This window comes from Bombina bombina, chromosome 3 (assembly GCF_027579735.1).
Source record: "Bombina bombina isolate aBomBom1 chromosome 3, aBomBom1.pri, whole genome shotgun sequence".
NCBI lineage: Eukaryota > Metazoa > Chordata > Amphibia > Anura > Bombinatoridae > Bombina > Bombina bombina.
Window position 1 is genome coordinate 1,035,140,955 of NC_069501.1, and position 17,929 is coordinate 1,035,158,883.

Sequence of the window (17,929 nt, forward strand, 5' to 3'; positions counted from 1 at the left end):
GTCTACACGAGTCTTGCCCACTCAGGAGGCCCCTAGTACATCTAGCGCGCCAATACCTCCTTACTATGCAACAATTAACGGCTGTAATGGATAATTCTGTCAAAAACATTTTAGCCAAAATGAACACTTATCAGCGTAAGCGCGACTGCCTCTGTTTAGATACTGAAGAGCATGACGACCGCTGATATTAATATTTCTGAAGGGCCCCTAACTCAGTCTGATGGGGCCAGGGAGGTTTTGTCTGAGGGAGAAATTACTGATTCAGGGAAAATTTCTCAACAAGCTGAACCTGATGTGATTGCTTTTAAATTTAAGTTGGAACATCTCCGCATTCTGCTTAAGGAGGTATTATCCACTCTGGATGATTGTGACAAGTTGGTCATCCCAGAGAAAACTATGTAAAATGGACAAGTTCCTAGAGGTGCCGGGGCTCCCAGAAGCTTTTCCTATACCCAAGCGGGTGGCGGAACATTGTTAATAAGGAATGGGAAAGGCCCGGTATTCCTTTCGTCCCTCCCCCCCTATTTAAAAAATTGTTTCCTTATGGTCGACCCCCAGAAAGGACTTATGGCAGACAGTCCCCAAGGTCGAGGGAGCGGTTTCCACTTTTAAACAAACGCACCACTATACCATAGAGGATAGTTGTGCTTTCAAAGATCCTATGGATAAAAAATTAGAAGGTTTGCTTAAAAGATGTTTGTTCAGCAGGGTTACCTTCAACAACCAATTTCATGCATTGTCCCTGTCGCTACAGCCGCATGTTTCTGGTTCGATGAGCTGATAAAGGCGGTCGACAGTGATTCTCCTCCTTATGAGGAGATTATGGACAGAATCAATGCCTCTCAAATTGGCTAATTCTTTCACCCTAGACGCCACTTTGCAATTGGCTAGGTTAGCGGCTAAGAATTCTGGGTTTGCTATTGTGGCGCGCAGAGCGCTTTGGTTGAAATCTTGGTCGGCTGATGCGTCTTCCAAGAACAAGCTACTTAACATTCCTTTCAAGGGGAAAACGCTGTTTGGCCCTGACTTGAAAGAGATTATCTCGGATATCACTGGGGGTAAGGGCCACGCCCTTCCTCAGGATCGGCCTTTCAAGGCAAAAAATAACCTAATTTTCGTCCCTTTCGTAGAAACGGACCAGCCCAAGGTGCTACGTCCTCTAAGCAAGAGGGTAATACTTCTCAAGCTGAACAAGGGAAAGCAGGCCAAGAAACCTGCCACTGCTACCAAGACAGCATGAAATGTTGGCCCCCGATCCGGGACCGGATCTGGTGGGGGGCAGACTCTCTCTCTTCGCTCAGGCTTGGGCAAGAGATGTTCTGGATCCTTGGGCGCTAGAAATAGTCTCCCAAGGTTATCTTCTGGAATTCAAGGGACTTCCCCCAAGGGGGAGGTTCCACAGGTCTCAGTTGTCTTCAGACCACATAAAAAGACAGGCATTCTTACATTGTGTAAAGACCTGTTAAAAATGGGAGTGATTCATTCCCGTTCCTTTAAGAGAACAAGGGATGGGGTTCTACTCCAATCTGTTTATAGTTCCCAAAAAAGGGAACGTTCAGACCAATCTTAGATCTCAGATCTTAAACAAGTTTCTAAGGTTCCATCGTTCAAGATGGAAACCATTCGAACTATTCTTCCTTCCATCCAGGAAGGTCAATTCATGACCACGGTGGATTTAAAGGATGCGTATCTACATATTCCTATCCACAAGGAACATCATCGGTTCCTGAGGTTCGCATTCCTGGACAAACATTACCAGTTCGTGGCGCTTCCTTTCGGATTAGCCACTGCTCCAAGGATTTTCACAAAGGTACTAGGGTCCCTTCTAGCTGTGCTAAGACCAAGGGCATTGCTGTAGTACCTTACTTGGACGACATTCTGATTCAAGCGTCGTCCCTTCCTCAAGCAAAGGCTCACACGGACATTGTCCTGGCTTTCATCAGATCTCACGGTATGGAAAGTGAACGTGGAAAAGAGTTCTCTATCTCCGTCAACAAGGGTTCCCTTCTTGGGAACAATAATAGACTCCTTAGAAATGAGGATTTTTCTGACAGAGGCCAGAAAAACAAAACTTATAGACTCTTGTCGGATACTTCATTCCGTTCCTCTTCCTTCCATAGCTCAGTGCATGGAAGTGATCGGGTTGATGGTAGCGGCAATGGACATAGTTCCTTTTGCACGCATTCATCTAAGACCATTTACAACTGTGCATGCTCAGTCCAGTGGAATGAGGACTATACAGACTTGTCTCCGGACCAGAGGACTCTCTCCGTTGGTGGCTGTCCCTGGACAACCTGTCACGAGGGATGACATTCCGCAGACCAGAGTGGGTCATTGTCACGACCGACGCCAGTCTGATGGGCCTAGGGCGCGGGTCTGGGGATCCCTGGGAAAGCTCAGGGTCTTTGGTCTCGGGAAGAATCTCTTCTACCGATAAATATTCTGGATCTGAGAGCGATATTCCAATGCTCTCAAGGCTTGGCCTCAGCTAGCGAGGGCCAAGTTTATTACGGTTTCAATCAGACAACATGACAACCTGTTGCGTACATCAACCATCAGGGGGGAACAAGGAGTTCCCTGGCGATGGAAGAAGTGACCAAAATCATTCTATGGGCGGAGTCTCACTCCTGCCACCTGTCTGCTATCCACATCCCAGGAGTGGAAAAATTGGGAAGCGGATTTTCTGAGTCGTCAGACATTGCATCCGGGGAGTGGGAACTCCATCCGGAAATCTTTGCCCAAGTCACTCAGCTGTGGGGCATTCCAGACATGGATCTGCTGGCCTCTCGTCAGAACTTCAAAGTTCCTTGCTACGGGTCCAGATCCAGGGATCCCAAGGCGGCTCTAGTGGATGCACTAGTAGCACCTTGGACCTTCAAACTAGCTTATGTGTTCCCGCCGTTTCCTCTCATCCCCAGGCTGGTAGCCAGGATCAATCAGGAGAGGGCGTCGGTGATCTTGAAGCTCCTGCGTGGCCACGCAGGACTTGGTATGCAGATCTGGTGAATATGTCATCGGCTCCTCCTTGGAAGCTACCTTTGAGACGAGACCTTCTTGTTCAGGGTCCGTTCGAACATCCGAATCTGGTTTCACTCAGCTGACTGCTTGGAGATTGAACGCTTGATCTTATCGAAGCGAGGGTTCTCAGATTCTGTTATCGATACTCTTGTTCAGGCCAGAAAGCCTGTAACTAGAAAGATTTACCACAAAAATTTGGAAAAATATATCTGTTGGTGTGAATCTAAAGGATTCCCTTGGGACAAGGTTAAGATTCCTAGGATTCTATCCTTCCTTCAAGAAGGATTGGAAAAAGGATATCTGCAAGTTCCCTGAAGGGACAGATTTCTGCCTTGTCTGTGGTTAACTTCACAAAAAGCTGCGCCGCTGTGCCAGATGTTCAAGCCTTTGTTCAGGCTTGGTTAGAATTAAGCCTGTTTACAAACCTTTGACTCCTCCTTGGAGTCTCAATTTAGTTCTTTCAGTTCTTCAGGGGGTTCCGTTTGAACCCTTGCATTCCGTTGATATTAAGTTATTATCTTGGAAAGTTTGTTTTTAGGTTGCAATTTCTTCTGCTAGAAGAGTTCAGAATTATCTGCTCTGCCAGTGTTCTCCTCCTTATCTGGTGTTCCATGCAGATAAGGTGGTTTTACGTACTAAACCTGGTTTTCTTCCAAAAGTTGTGTTCTAAACAAAAACATTAACCAGGAGATTATCGTACCTTCTCTATGTCGAAACCAGTTTCAAAGAAAGGAACGTTTGTTGCAACAATTTGGATGTTGTTCGCGCTCTAAAATTCTATTTAGATGCTACAAAGGATTCTTAGACAAACAATCTTCCTTGTTTGTTGTTATTCCGGTAAACGGAGAGCAGTCAAAAAGCAACCTTCTACCCTCTCTCTCTTTTTGGATTAAACTGCATCATCAGATTGGCTTACGAGACTGCCGGACGGCAGCCTCCCGAAAGAATCACAGCTCATTCCACTAGGGCTGTGGCTTCCACATGGCGCCTTCAGAACGAGGCTTCTGTTGATCAGATATGTATGGGCAGCGACTTGGTCTTCACGCCCCCACTCCCCAACACTTTTACAAATTTTACAAGTTAGATACTTTTGCTTCTTCTGAGGCTATTTTTGGGAGAAAGGTTTTGCAAGCCGTGGTGCCTTCCATTTAGGTGACCTGATTTGCTCCCTCCCTTCATCCGTGTCCTAAAGCTTTGGTATTGGTTCCCACAAGTAAGGATGACGCCGTGGACCGGACACACCTTGTTGGAGAAAACAGAATTTATGTTTACCTGATAAATTACTTTCTCCAACGGTGTGTCCGGTCCACGGCCCGCCCTGGTTTTTTTAATCAGGTCTGATAATTTATTTTCTTTAACTACAGTCACCACGGTACCATATTGGTTTCTCCTATGCAAATATTCCTCCTTAACGTCGGTCGAATGACTGGGGTAGGCGGAGCCTAGGAGGGATCATGTGACCAGCTTGCTGGGCTCTTTGCCATTTCCTGTTGGGGAAGAGAATATCCCACAAGTAGGATGACGCCGTGGACCGGACACACCGTTGGAGAAAGTAATTTATCAGGTAAACATAAATTCTGTTTTTACGATCGTTATTATGCACCACTAAAGAACAATTGTGCATACTAACGATATAAAAATAGTATCTAGACCAGTATGTGAAATATCGCTGCTTCCATCTCATAACTATTATTTTCTTTCACTTATCGTTTTTATTTTACTGCAGCTGTATACCTCATTATGCTCCCTTGTTTTATATGAATTATGCTAGTTTCCGTAGTGCTTTTCAACCATCAAGATTTTTTATCGTTTATATTATTATAAGTGATAGAATGGTGCATGGTTACAATCACTACGGAAAGGAGCGTATTTCATATAGAACAAGGGCACAAAATGAATATCCTGCTGCTGAAAAATAAAAACGATAATTTGGAAAAAAATACTACTTTTGGGGTGTAAGCAGGTATATGACACATATTGATATCGATAATATTTTGATATAGTTTTTATGCACAATTTACTTGAACGTAGCTTGTGTTACGAATGATACAATGATAATAAAATTTTGACTATATCAATATGTGCCATATATATGCTTCCATTTTAAAATTCTGAATTTGTATTTATCGTCCTCAGAAAATTAGTGAAATATATATTAAAAAGTTCTGATTCATGCCCTTATTCTGGATATGCCCACAAACTCGGATTCAACGTTACAAACCGATTTTAAATTATATTTGTACTGTATGCTACTAAGTGTATATTTATCTTTCATAATTACCTTACCGTAACAATTGGTGGGCAGCAGGTAAAAAAAAACAGGTTTCACTTTTCAATACGATATAGCGAGTGACATGATCGCATAGCAATCAATGAATGAATGTTTTCATTCATTGAATACTATGTATCACTGCTATGGATCGTAAAATCTTTACGCATGCGCGATTGCGGGGGACATACGCATGCGTATTTTCCATCAAGAGTTGTGCACGAGCTTTTAATTGGCGTTGTGAGCGTGTGGTACCGCTCTCTACGTCACTATTGTAGAACAAGGAAGTTTTGGAGGGGAGGAGTCACTCTATACAACAGAGGTAAAATATATTTATATTTTATTCAAAAGTGAATAAGATTATCGAAAAATAACGTTAGTGACTGTAATTTATATATGTTAATGGGTAAATGGGTGCAGTGCATTGGCTTAAAATAGACCTTCACTTTAAACACGGCTTAATCCTAACCAAAGCCTGACAAAATGCCTGGACGTCTGGAACTTCTGCCAAACGCTTGTGCAAAAGGACAGAGCAGAGATCTGTCCTTTTAAATAACTAGCTGATAAGCCTTTGTCCAAACCCTCTTGAAGAAAGGACAATATCCTAGGAATCCTAACCTTTACTCCATGAGTAACTCTTGGATTCACACCAATAAAGATATGTACGCCATATATTATGGTAGATTTTCCTGGTGACAGGCTTCCGAGCCTGTATTAAGGTATCAATGACTGACTCGGAGAAGCCACGCCTTGATAGAATCAAGCGTTTCAATCTCCATGCAGTCAGTCTCAGAGAAATTAGTTTTGGATGATTGAAAGGACCTTGTATTAGAAGGTCCTGCCTCAGAGGCAGAGTCCATGGTGGAAGAGATGACATGTCCACTAGGTCTGCATACCAGGTCCTGCGTGGCCACGCAGGCGCTATCAGAATCACTGATGCTCTCTCCTGTTTGATTTTGGCAATCAGTCGAGGGAGCAGAGGAAACAGTGGAAACACATAGGCCAGGTTGAAGAACCAAGGAGCTGCTAGAGCATCTATCAGCGTTGCTCCCGGGTCCCTGGACCTGGATCCGTAACAAGGAAGCTTGGCGTTCTGGCGAGATGTCATGAGATCCAGTTCTGGTTTGCCCCAACGATGGACCAGTTGAGCAAACACCCTCCGGATGGAGTTCCCACTCCCCCGGATGAAAAGTCCGACGACTTAGAAAATCCGCCTCCCAGTTCTCTACGCCTGGGATGTGGATCGCTGACAGGTGGCAAGAGTGAGACTCTGCCCAGCGAATTATCTTTGAGACTTCTAACATCGCTAGGGAACTCCTGGTTCCCCCTTGATGGTTGATGTAAGCCACGGTCGTGATGTTGTCCAACTGAAATCTGATGAACAAGTAGGTTCCTCTGTGTCAGACATGTTTAAACAGACTAGCAATGAGACTAGCAAGCTTGGAAAACAGAATTTATGCTTACCTGATAAATTACTTTCTCCAACGGGTGTGTCCGGTCCACGGCGTCATCCTTACTTGTGGGAATATCTCTTCCCCAACAGGAAATGGCAAAGAGTCCCAGCAAAGCTGGCCATATAGTCCCTCCTAGGCTCCGCCCACCCCAGTCATTCGAGCCGAATGGACAGGAGGAAAAATATAGGAGAAACCATATGGTACCGTGGTGACTGTAGTTAGAGAAAATAATTCATCAGACCTGATTAAAAAACCAGGGCCGGGGCCGTGGACCGGACACACGTTGGAGAAAGTAATTTATCAGGTAAGCATAAATTCTGTTTTCTCCCCCAACATTGGTGTGTCCGGTCCACGGTGTCATCATTACTTGTGGGAACCAATACCAAAGCTTTAGGGACACGGATGAAGGGAGGGAGCAAATCAGGTTACCTAAACGGAAGGCACACGGCTTGCAAAACCTTTCTCCCAAAAATAGCCTCCGAAGAAGCAAAAGTATCAAATTTGTAAAATTTGGCAAAAGTGTGCAGTGAAGACCAAGTCGCTGCCTTACATATCTGATCAACAGAAGCCTCGTTCTTGAAGGCCCATGTGGAAGCCACAGCCCTAGTGGAGTGAGCTGTGATTCTTTCAGGAGCTTGCCGTCCGGCAGTCTCATAAGCCAATCGGATGATGCTTTTTAAGCCAAAAGGAAAGAGGTAGAAGTCGCTTTTTGACCTCGCCTTTTACCAGAATAGACGACAAACAGAGAAGATGTTTGTCTGAAATCTTTTGTAGCTTCTAAATAGAATTTTAGAGCACGGACTACGTCCAAATTGTGTAACAAACGTTCCTTCTTTGAAACTGGATTCGGACCACAAAGAAGGTACAACTATCTCCTGGTTAATATTTTTGTTAGAAACAACCTTTGGAAGGAAACCAGGCTTAGTATGCAAAACCACCTTATCTGCATGGAACACCAGATAGGGCGGGAGAACACTGCAGAGCAGATAACTCTGAAACTCTTCTAGCAGAAGAAATAGCAACCAAAAACAAACTTTCCAAGATAAACAACTTAATATCTATGGTATGTAAAGGTTTCAAACGGAACCCCTTGAAGAACTGAAAGAGAACTAGATTTAAACTCCAGGGAGGAGTCAAAGGTCTGTAAACATGCTTGATCCTAACCAGAGCCTGAACAAATGCTTTGAACATCTGGCATAGCTGCCAGTCTTTTGTGTAGTAAGACAGATAAAGCAGAAATCTGTCCCTTTAGAGAACTCGCAGATAATCCTTTATCCAAACCTTCTTGCAGAAAGGAAAGAATCTTAGGAATTTTTACCTTATTCCAAGGGAATCCCTTGGATTCACACCAGATATATCTTTTCATATCTTATGGTAATCTTTCTAGTTACCGGTTTCTGGCGCTGAACCAGAGTATCAATCACCTGAATCTGAAAACCCACGCTTTGATAGAATCAAGCGTTCAATCTCCAAGCCGTCAGCTGGAGGGAGACAGATTTTGGATGTTCGATTGGACCCTGAACAAGAAGGTCCTGTCTCAAAGGTAGCTTCATGGTGGAACCGGATGACATATTCACCAGGTCTGCATACCAAGTCCTGCGTGGCCACGCAGAGCTATCAAGATCACCGAGACCCTCTCCTGTTTGATCCTGGCTACCAGCCTGGGAATGAGAGGAAACGGTGGGAACACATAAGCCTAGGTTGAAAGGTCCAAGGCTGGGATCCCTGGATCTGACCCGTAGCAAGGAACCTTGAAGTTCTGACGAGACGCCATCAGATCCATGTCTGGAATGCCCCATAATTGAGTCAACTGGGCAAAAATCTCCGGTGGAGTTCCCACTCCCCCGGATGGAATGTCTGACGACTCAGATAATCCGCTTCCCAGTTTTCCACACCTGGGATGTGGATCGCAGATAGATGGCAGGAGTGATTCTCCGCCATTGTATTATTTTGGTTACTTCCTTCATCGCCAGGGAACTCCTTGTTCCCCCCTGATGATTGATATACGCAACAGTCGTCATGTTGTCTGATTGGAATCTTATGAATCTGGCCTTTGCAAGCTGAGGCCAAGCCCTGAGAGCATTGAATATCGCTCTTAGTTCCAGAATGTTTATCGGGAGAAGAGACTCTTCCCGAGACCATAGTCCCTGAGCTTTCAGGGATTCCCAGACCGCACCCCAGCCCACTAGACTGGCGTCGGTCGTGACAATGACCCACTCTGGTCTGCGGAAGCTCATTACCGGGGATAGGTGGTCCAGGGATATCCACCAACGGAGTAAATCTCTGGTCTTCTGATCTACTTGAATCACTGGAGACAAATCTGTATAGTCCCCATTCCACTGTTTCAGCATGCACAGTTGTAATGGTCTTAGATGAATTTGCGCAAAAGGAACTATGTCCATTGCTGCAACCATCAACCCTACTACTTCCATGCACTGAACTATGGAAGGACGTGGAACAGAATGAAGAACTTGACAAGCGCTTAGAAGTTTTGACTTTCTGACATCTGTCAGAAAGATCCTCATTTCTAAGGAATCTATTATTGTTCCCAGGAAGGGAACTCTTGTTGACGGAGTCAGAGAACTTTTTTCTATGTTAACCTTCCATCCGTGATATCTGAGAAAGGCCAGAACGATGTCTGTATGAGCCTTTGCTTTTGAAAGGGACGACGCTTGTATTAGAATGTTGTCCAAGTATGGTACTACTGCAATGCCCCTCGGTCTTAGAACCGCTAGAAGGGACCCGAGTACCTTTGTGAAAATCCTTGGAGCAGTGGCTAATCCGAATGGGAGGGCCACAAACTGGTAAAGTTTGTCCAGAAAGGCGAACCTTAGGAACTGATGATGTTCTTTGTGGATAGGAATATGTAGGTACGCATCCTTTAGATCCACGGTAGTCATAAATTGACCTTCCTGGATAGTGGGTAGAATCGTTCGAATGGTTGTCTTGGATGATACATCCGCTGACCAAGACTTTAGCCAAAGCGCTCTGCGCGCCACAATTGCAAACCCTGAATTTTTCGCCGCTAATCTAGCTAATTGCAAAGCGGCATCTAAAATAAAAGAGTTAGCCAACTTAAGTGCGTGAACTCTGTCCATAACTGCCTCATATGGAGTCTCTCTACTGAGCGACTTTTCTAGTTCCTCGAACCAGAACCACGCTGCTGTAGTGACAGGAACAATGCACGAAATGGGTTGTAGAAGGTAACCTTGCTGTACAAAAATCTTTTTAAGCAAACCTTCCAATTTTTTATCCATAGGATCTTTGAAAGCACAACTATCTTCGATAGGAATAGTAGTGCGCTTGTTTAGAGTAGAAACTGCCCCCTCGACCTTAGGGACTGTCTGCCATAAGTCCTTTCTGGGGTCGACCATAGGAAATAATTTCTTAAATATAGGAGGGGGAACAAAAGGTATGCCGGGCTTCTCCCACTCCTTATTCACTATGTCCGCCACCCGCTTGGGTATAGGAAAAGCGTCGGGGTGCACCGGAACCTCTAGGAACTTGTCCATCTTGCATAATTTTTCTGGAATGACCAAGTTGTCACAATCATCCAGAGTAGATAACACCTCCTTAAGCAGTGCGCAGAGATGTTCTAATTTAAATTTAAATGTCACAACATCAGGTTCAGCCTGTTGAGAAATTTTTTCTGAATCTGAAATTTCTCCATCTGACAAAACCTCCCTCATGGCCCCTTCAGATTGGTGTGAGGGTATGACAGAACAATTATCAGCGCCCTCCTGCTCTTCAGTGTTTAAAACAGAGCAATCGCGCTTTCTCTGATATGCAGGCATTTTGGATAAAATATTTGCTATGGAGTTATCCATTACAGCCGTCAATTGTTGCATGGTAATAAGCATTGGCGCGCTAGAAGTACTAGGGGCCTCCTGCGTGGGCAAAACTGGCGTAGACACAGAAGGAGATGATGTAGAACCATGTCTACTCCCTTCATCTGAGGAATCATCTTGGGCAATTTCATTATTTGTGGCAGTACTGTCCTTACTTTGTTTGGACGCTATGGCACAATTATCACACAATTTTGAAGGGGGAGACACATTGGCTTTCATACATATAGAACATAGCTTATCTGAAGGCACAGACATGTTAAACAGGCTTAAACTTGTCAATATAGCACAAAAACCGTTTTAAAACAAAACCGTTACTGTCTCTTTAAATTTTAAACAGAGCACACTTTATTACTGAATATGTGAAACTATATGAAGGAATTGTTCAAAATTTACCAAAATTTCACCACAGTGTCTTAAAGCATTAAAAGTATTGCACACCAATTTTCAGAGCTTTAACCCTTAAAATAACGAAACCGGTTACAGATTTAACCCCTATACAGTCCCAGCTACAGCCTCTGCTGTGACTTTACCAATCCCAGAGGGGAATACGATACCAAATGACGCCTTCTAGGAACTTTTCCAACTACTCTCAGGTCCTCACACATGCATCTGCATGTCTTGTACTCAAAAACAACTGCGCAGTAAAGGCGCGAAAATGAGGCTCAGCCTACAACTGGGAAGGCCCTTCCTGACTGGAAAAGGTGTCTAACATAGTGCCTGACGTTAAAAAACGTTCCCCAAGTTTATAAGTGTGAATTATCAGCATAAACATGTATAAAATGTCCAAATAAAGCAATCGATTTAGCCCATAAAAGTGTCTACCAGTTTTATAGCCCATATTAAGCCCTTTATTCTGCTTGAGACTAAGAAAATGGCTTACCGGTCCCCATGAGGGGAAATGACAGCCTTCCAGCATTACACAGTCTTGTTAGAAATATGGCTAGTCATACCTTAAGCAGAAAAGTCTGCTAACTGTTTCCCCCAACTGAAGTTACTTCATCTCAACAGTCCTATGTGGAAACAGCAATCGATTTTAGTTACTGTCTGCTAAAATCATCTTCCTCTCACAAACAGAAATCTTCATCTTTTTCTGTTTCAGAGTAAATAGTACATACCAGCACTATTTTAAAATAACAAACTCTTGATAGTAGAATAAAAAAAACTACAACTAAACACCACATACTCTTAACCATCTCCGTGGAGATGTTGACTGTGCAACGGCAAAGAGAATGACTGGTGGGCGGAGCCTAGGAGGGACTATATGGCCAGCTTTGCTGGGACTCTTTGCCATTTCCTGTTGGGGAAGAGATATTCCCACAAGTAAGGATGACGCCGTGGACCGGACACACCAATGTTGGAGAAAACACTTTAAAACAAGTTTACAAGCAATACAAAAAATTTTTACTATGCCTTTAAGAAACACAAATTTTCCCAAATTTTGAAATAACAGTGAAAAAATGCAGTTGCACTAACGAAATTTTTACAGTGTATATAATAAGTTAGCAGAGCATTGCACCCACTTGCAAATGGATGATTAACCCCTTAATACCAAAAACGAATAACAAGTGACAAAAACGTTTTTTAAACAGTCACAACAACTGCCACAGCTCTACTGTGGCTTTTTACCTCCCTCAATACGACTTTTGAAGCCTTTTGACCAGAGAAGTCCTGGATCATGCAGGAAGAAGCTGGATGTCTGTGTCTGTAATTTTTGCTGTGCAAAAAAACGCCAAAATAGGCCCCTCCCACTCATATTACAACAGTGGGAAGCCTCAGGGAACTGTTTCTAGGCAAAATTCAAGCCAGCCATGTGGAAAAAACTAGGCCCCAATAAGTTTTATCACCAAACATATGTAAAAAACGATTAAACATGCCAGCAAACGTTTTAAAATACACTTTTATAAGAGTATGTATCTATTAATAAGCCTGATACCAGTCGCTATCACTGCATTTAAGGCTTTACTTACATTACTTCGGTATCAGCAGCATTTTCTAGCAAAATCCATACCTAGAAAAATATTAACTGCACATACCTTATTACAGGAAAACCTGCACGCTATTCCCCCTCTGAAGTTACCTCACTCCTCAGAATATGTGAGAACAGCAAAGGATCTTAGTTACTTCTGCTAAGATCATAGAAAACGCAGGCAGATTCTTCTTCTAAATACTGTCTGAGATAAACAGTACACTCCGGTACCATTTAAAAATAAACTTTTGATTGAAGAATAAGTATAAAACACCACAGTCCTCTTACGACCTCCATCTTAGTTGAGAGTTGCAAGAGATTGACTGGATATGGCAGTGAGGGGAGGAGCTATATAGCAGCTCTGCTGTGGGTGATCCTCTTGCAACTTCCTGTTGGGAAGGAGAATATCCCACAAGTAATGGATGATCCGTGGACTGGAAACACTTAAGAGAAAACAGTAATCGCTTATTAGGTGCATTATTACTAATGGAAAATTGCAAAATGCTTCTATTTAAAATTGAATTACACCCATACACATTTCAATATTGACCCTTCTGCCCCTTTAAGAAGACCCTCACCATTGTTTTGTTACTAACAGAGCTAAAGTAAATCTGAAATGGATTCCTAAACTACTAGTGATAGAACACTAGGTTTAAGATGTGAACCATTAAATGTGAACATTTTCTTTGAAATTGTATGCTCTATCCAAATCATGAAAGGACATCTGGGGGTTTCCTGCCCCTTTTTAAACGACTTCCTAATTTACTTCTATTATAAAATTTGCTTAATTAAAAAGGGACAGTCTACACTAAAATTGTTATTGTTTAATGCCTTTAGTACCCATTCCCCAGCTTTGCCCAACCAACACTGATATATTAATATACTTTATAACATTTAAAACTCTACATTTCTGCTTGTTTCTAAGCCACTATAGACAGCCTCATATCACATCCTTTTGTATTTGCTTTTTACAACAGGTGACTGCTAGTTCATGTGGGCCATATAGATAACTCCTTGTGCATGAACACTATGTTATTTAAGATTTAGCACAACACAGTACTAAATGCAAGTCAATAGATAATCAAAATGTCATGTGACCAGGGTGCTGTCAGAAGATGCTTAGATACAAGGTACTCAGATGTAAAAAGTATATTAATATAACTGTTGGTTATGCAAAACTGGGGAATGGATAAAAAAGGGATTATGTATCTTATAAAAATTCTATTGTAGACTGTCCCTTTAACTTGATATCATTTGCTGAAGGAACAGCATTGCACTACTAACAGCTAGCTGAACACATCTAGTTAGCCAATCACAAGAGACAAATGTGTGCAAGAACCAATCAGCAGCTAGTTCCTACTGGTGAGGATATGTGCATATTATTTTTCAACAAGAAATACCAAGGGAACGCAGCACATCTGAAAATAGAAATGATTTTGAATAAGTATCTTAAAATGTAATGCTCTATGTAAATCATGCAAGTTTAAATTTTAACTTTGCTATCCCATTTAAAGGATCAGTAAACACAGTAGATTTGCATAATCAACAAATGCAAGATAAGACAATACAATAGCATTTACTCTGAATTTCAAATGAGTAGTAGATTTTTTTCTAACAAATTTCAAAGTTATGTATATTTCCACTCCCCCTGTACCATGGGATAGAAATCAGCCAATCACAAATGCATATACGTATAGTCTGAATTCTTGCACAAGCTCAGTAGGAGCTGGCGACTCAAAAAGTGTAAATATAAAAGAGGGTGCACATTTTTTTTAATGGAAGTAAATTGGAGAGTTGTTTAAAATTACATACTGTATCTGAATCATGAAAATTTAATTTGACCTGAGTGTCCCTTTAAGTAATCTCACTGGGGAATTTTTTCCCTCTGCAGTTTATGCATTGAAGAAGTTTACAAGAAATGTATCCAACATTGTTTTCATGTAATTTAACATGTGAATGTAGTTAACATAATAAATATACCTCTAGAGGCGTACTTTCAGGGATCTCACGTAGAATAATAATACATCGTTTATGATTTGGTCTCACTTTCTCTCCTTTTTCATCCACTTGAACAACAGGTGTAGCTAAAATAACAAAAGTTAAATATATTAGAATTCAATAAGGAACGTACATTACTACAGTTTAAATAGAGTGATTTAATTGAAGTTCTTTGTAATAATAAAAGAGTAACTGTACCCAAACAAAATATATATTGAAAAAAAAACAAAAATTATGCTTACCAGATCATTTCCTTTTCTTCTGTATGAGGAGAGTCCACAGCTTCATTCATTACTTGTGGGAATACAGAACCTGGCCACCAGGAGGAGGCAAAGACACCCAGCCAAAGGCTTATATACCTCTCTCACGCCCCTCATCCACCAGTCATACAGCCGAGTGAACAAGGAACAGTAGGAGAAATATCAGGGTATAAAAAGGTGCCAGAAGAATAACAAAAATGTAGGTCTGCACAAAGGAGAAAACGGGCGGGGGCCATGGACTCTCCTCATACAGAAAGAAAGGAAATTATCTGGTAAGCATAATTTATGTTTTCCTTCTATAAAATGGAGGAGTCCACGGCTTCATTCCTTTCTTGTGGGAAACATACCCAAGCTCTAGAGGACACTGAATGAAAACGGCCCTCATTCTTGAAGGTCCAAGATGAAGCCACAGCTCTAGTTGAATGAGCCTTAATCCTCTGAGGAGGCTTATGTCCCGCTGTTTCATATGCTAAGCGAATAATGCTCCTCAACCAAAAAGATAAGGAAGTGGAAAAAGCCGTCTGCCCTCTAAGATTCCCAGAATAGAATCATTCCTTCGAAGAAGGATTAGGACACAAGGAAGGAACCACAATCTCCTGATTGATGTTGTGATCAGACACAACCTTGGGGAGAAAACCCAACCCAGTACGAAGAACAGCCTTATCAGTATGAAAAACTAGGTAAGGAGGCTCACATTGCAAGGCCACCATCTCAGAGACTCTGCGTGCCGAAGCAATAGCCAGTAGATAAAGAACCTTCCAAGACAGTAACTTAATGTCAACCAAATGCATAGGCTCAAAACGGAGCCCTCTGCCAAACTAACTAGATTTAAGCTCCAAGGAGGAGCGGTAGGTCTAAACACAGGCCTGATTCTAGACAGAGCCTGAACAAAAGAATGTACATCAGGAAGCTCAGAGAGCCTCTTGTGCAATAACACAGATAGAGCCTAAATCTGTCCCTTTAAGGAACTAGCGGCAAGTCCCATCTCCAAAACATCTTGGAGAAAACAAGGAATCCTCGACACCTTGACCTTATGCCAGGGGAATCCACGCTCTTCACACCAGAATAAGTAGGTCCTCCACACCTTATGACAGACGCGATGGGTTACCGGCTTTCTAGCTTGAATGAGTATCAATCGCTCAGAAAAATCTCTCTTGGCTAGGACTAAGCGTTCAATCTCCACGCAGTCAGCCTCAGAGAATCTAGATTCTGATGAACAAAAAGGACCCTGTTCCAGCAGATCTCTGCAACAAGATAACCTTCATGGAGGCGATGAGAACTTCCCCACCGGGTACGTGAAACACATCCTTTGCGGCCACGACCGAACAATTAGAATAGCCGAAGCTTGCTCCTGATGCGGGCCACTACACGAGGGAGAAGTGGAAACATTGGAAAAATGTAAACTAGGGTGAACCTCCAAGGAACTGCTAATGCAGCTATCAGCTCTGCCGTATCTGGGTAGCTTTGTATTGAGTCGGGATGCCATGAGATCTCTCTCTGGCGTCCATCTGTTGCAAATCCCCACAAACACCTCAGGATGGAGAGACCATTACCCCGGATGAAACGATTGTCTGCATAGAAAATCCGCTTCCCAGTTGTCCACACCCAGAATGTGGATCGCTGACAGCGAGCAGTTGTGGGCCTCCGTCAATTCCAGAATCTGAGATACTTCCCTCATTGCTAGGGAGCTCCTCATTCCCCCCTGATGGTTCATGTAAGCTACCGAAGTTATGTTGCCCGATTGGAATCTGATAGATTGGGACAAACGCCGAAGAGGCCAAGCCTTCAGAGCATTGAATATCGCTTGAAGTTCCAAAATGTTGATCGTAAGGAGAGATTCCTCTCGAGTCCACATGCCCTGTTCCTTCCTGGCACCCCAAAAAGCTCTCCATCCTGATAGACTTGCGTCCATAGTCACAATCTCCCAGGATGTTCTCAAAAAGGATGTCACTTGGGACAGGTGATCTGGACAGAGCCACCAAGAGAGTGATTCTCTCGACCGGTTGTCCAGAGAAATCTGTTGTGACAGATCCAAGTGGTCGGTGTTACATTGCCTCAGCATGCACAGCTTAAGTGGTCTGAGATGGAACCTGTCGAATGGGATGATATCTATGCTGGACACCATGAGCCCAATTACCCCCATACACTGGGCCAGAGAGGGCCTTAAGGAGGTCTGGAGGGCAAGACAATTGGAAGTAATTTTGCAAGTCTGTGGTCTGTAAGAAACATCATGGATATGGAACCTATCGTACCCATGAATTGCACCCTGGTACTGGGAACCAGAGAATTCTTTTCAAAGTTTATCTTCCATCCATAAGATCGAAGAAGTAGAAGAGCTCTTGAATGGTCTTCAGCCAGCCGACAGGACAGAGCCTGGATCAGGATGTCGTCCAAGTACGGCGTTACTGCAATACCTCTGGATCTCGCCACCGCAAGCAGAGCCACCAGAACCTTTGTAAAGACTCTTGGGGCAGTAGCTAGACAAAATGGAAGAGCAAGAAACTTGAAATGCTGGTCCAGAAAAGGGAATCTTAAGAACTTGAAATGATCCTTGTGTATTGGCACATGACGGTAAGCATCCTCCAAGTCCATTGTAGTCATGAACTGTCCCTCTTGAACTAAGGAAAAAATCCACCTTATCGTCTCCATCTTGAACGATGGGACCGACAGGAACTTGTTTAAGCACTTTAGATCCAGAATCGGGCAAAACGTACCCTCTTTCTTTGGGACCACAAAAAGGTTTGAGTAGTGACCTTTCTCTGCTAGAGGTACCAGCACAATTACTACCAGGGAGGAGAGATCCCTCACGCACCCTAGAAAAGCTTCTTGTTTTTCTGGTCTTGGAGACGTGTTTGATAAGAGGAATCTGCCCCTGGGTGCATGAGATTTGAAACCTATCCTGTAACCCTGAGTGATGACCTCCAGAACCCAAGGGTCTTGCAAGACCCCCAGCCAAGCCGCCACAAAGAGAGATAGTCTTCCCCCAATAGGGGGCCGCCTATTCATGCCGATTTTGTTTCGGCGGGTTTCTTGTTCTGCTTGGATTTATTCCAAGATTGAGACTGTTTCCAAGTTCCCTTGGACTAATCAGGCTTTGTGGTGGGCTGCAATGAAAA

General features: G+C 43.1%; 1 protein-coding gene across 1 annotated transcript in view; it reads right to left on the bottom strand.

Moving 5' to 3' along the window:
• Nucleotides 1–17,929, bottom strand: part of LARP4 (La ribonucleoprotein 4) — a 447,695-nt gene that overhangs the window by 303,051 nt on the left and 126,715 nt on the right. Inside the window, exon 7 of the mRNA XM_053705530.1 lies at nt 14,536–14,639. Coding sequence (XP_053561505.1) covers nt 14,536–14,639 — 104 coding nt within the window. The remainder of the gene's footprint in view (nt 1–14,535; nt 14,640–17,929) is intronic.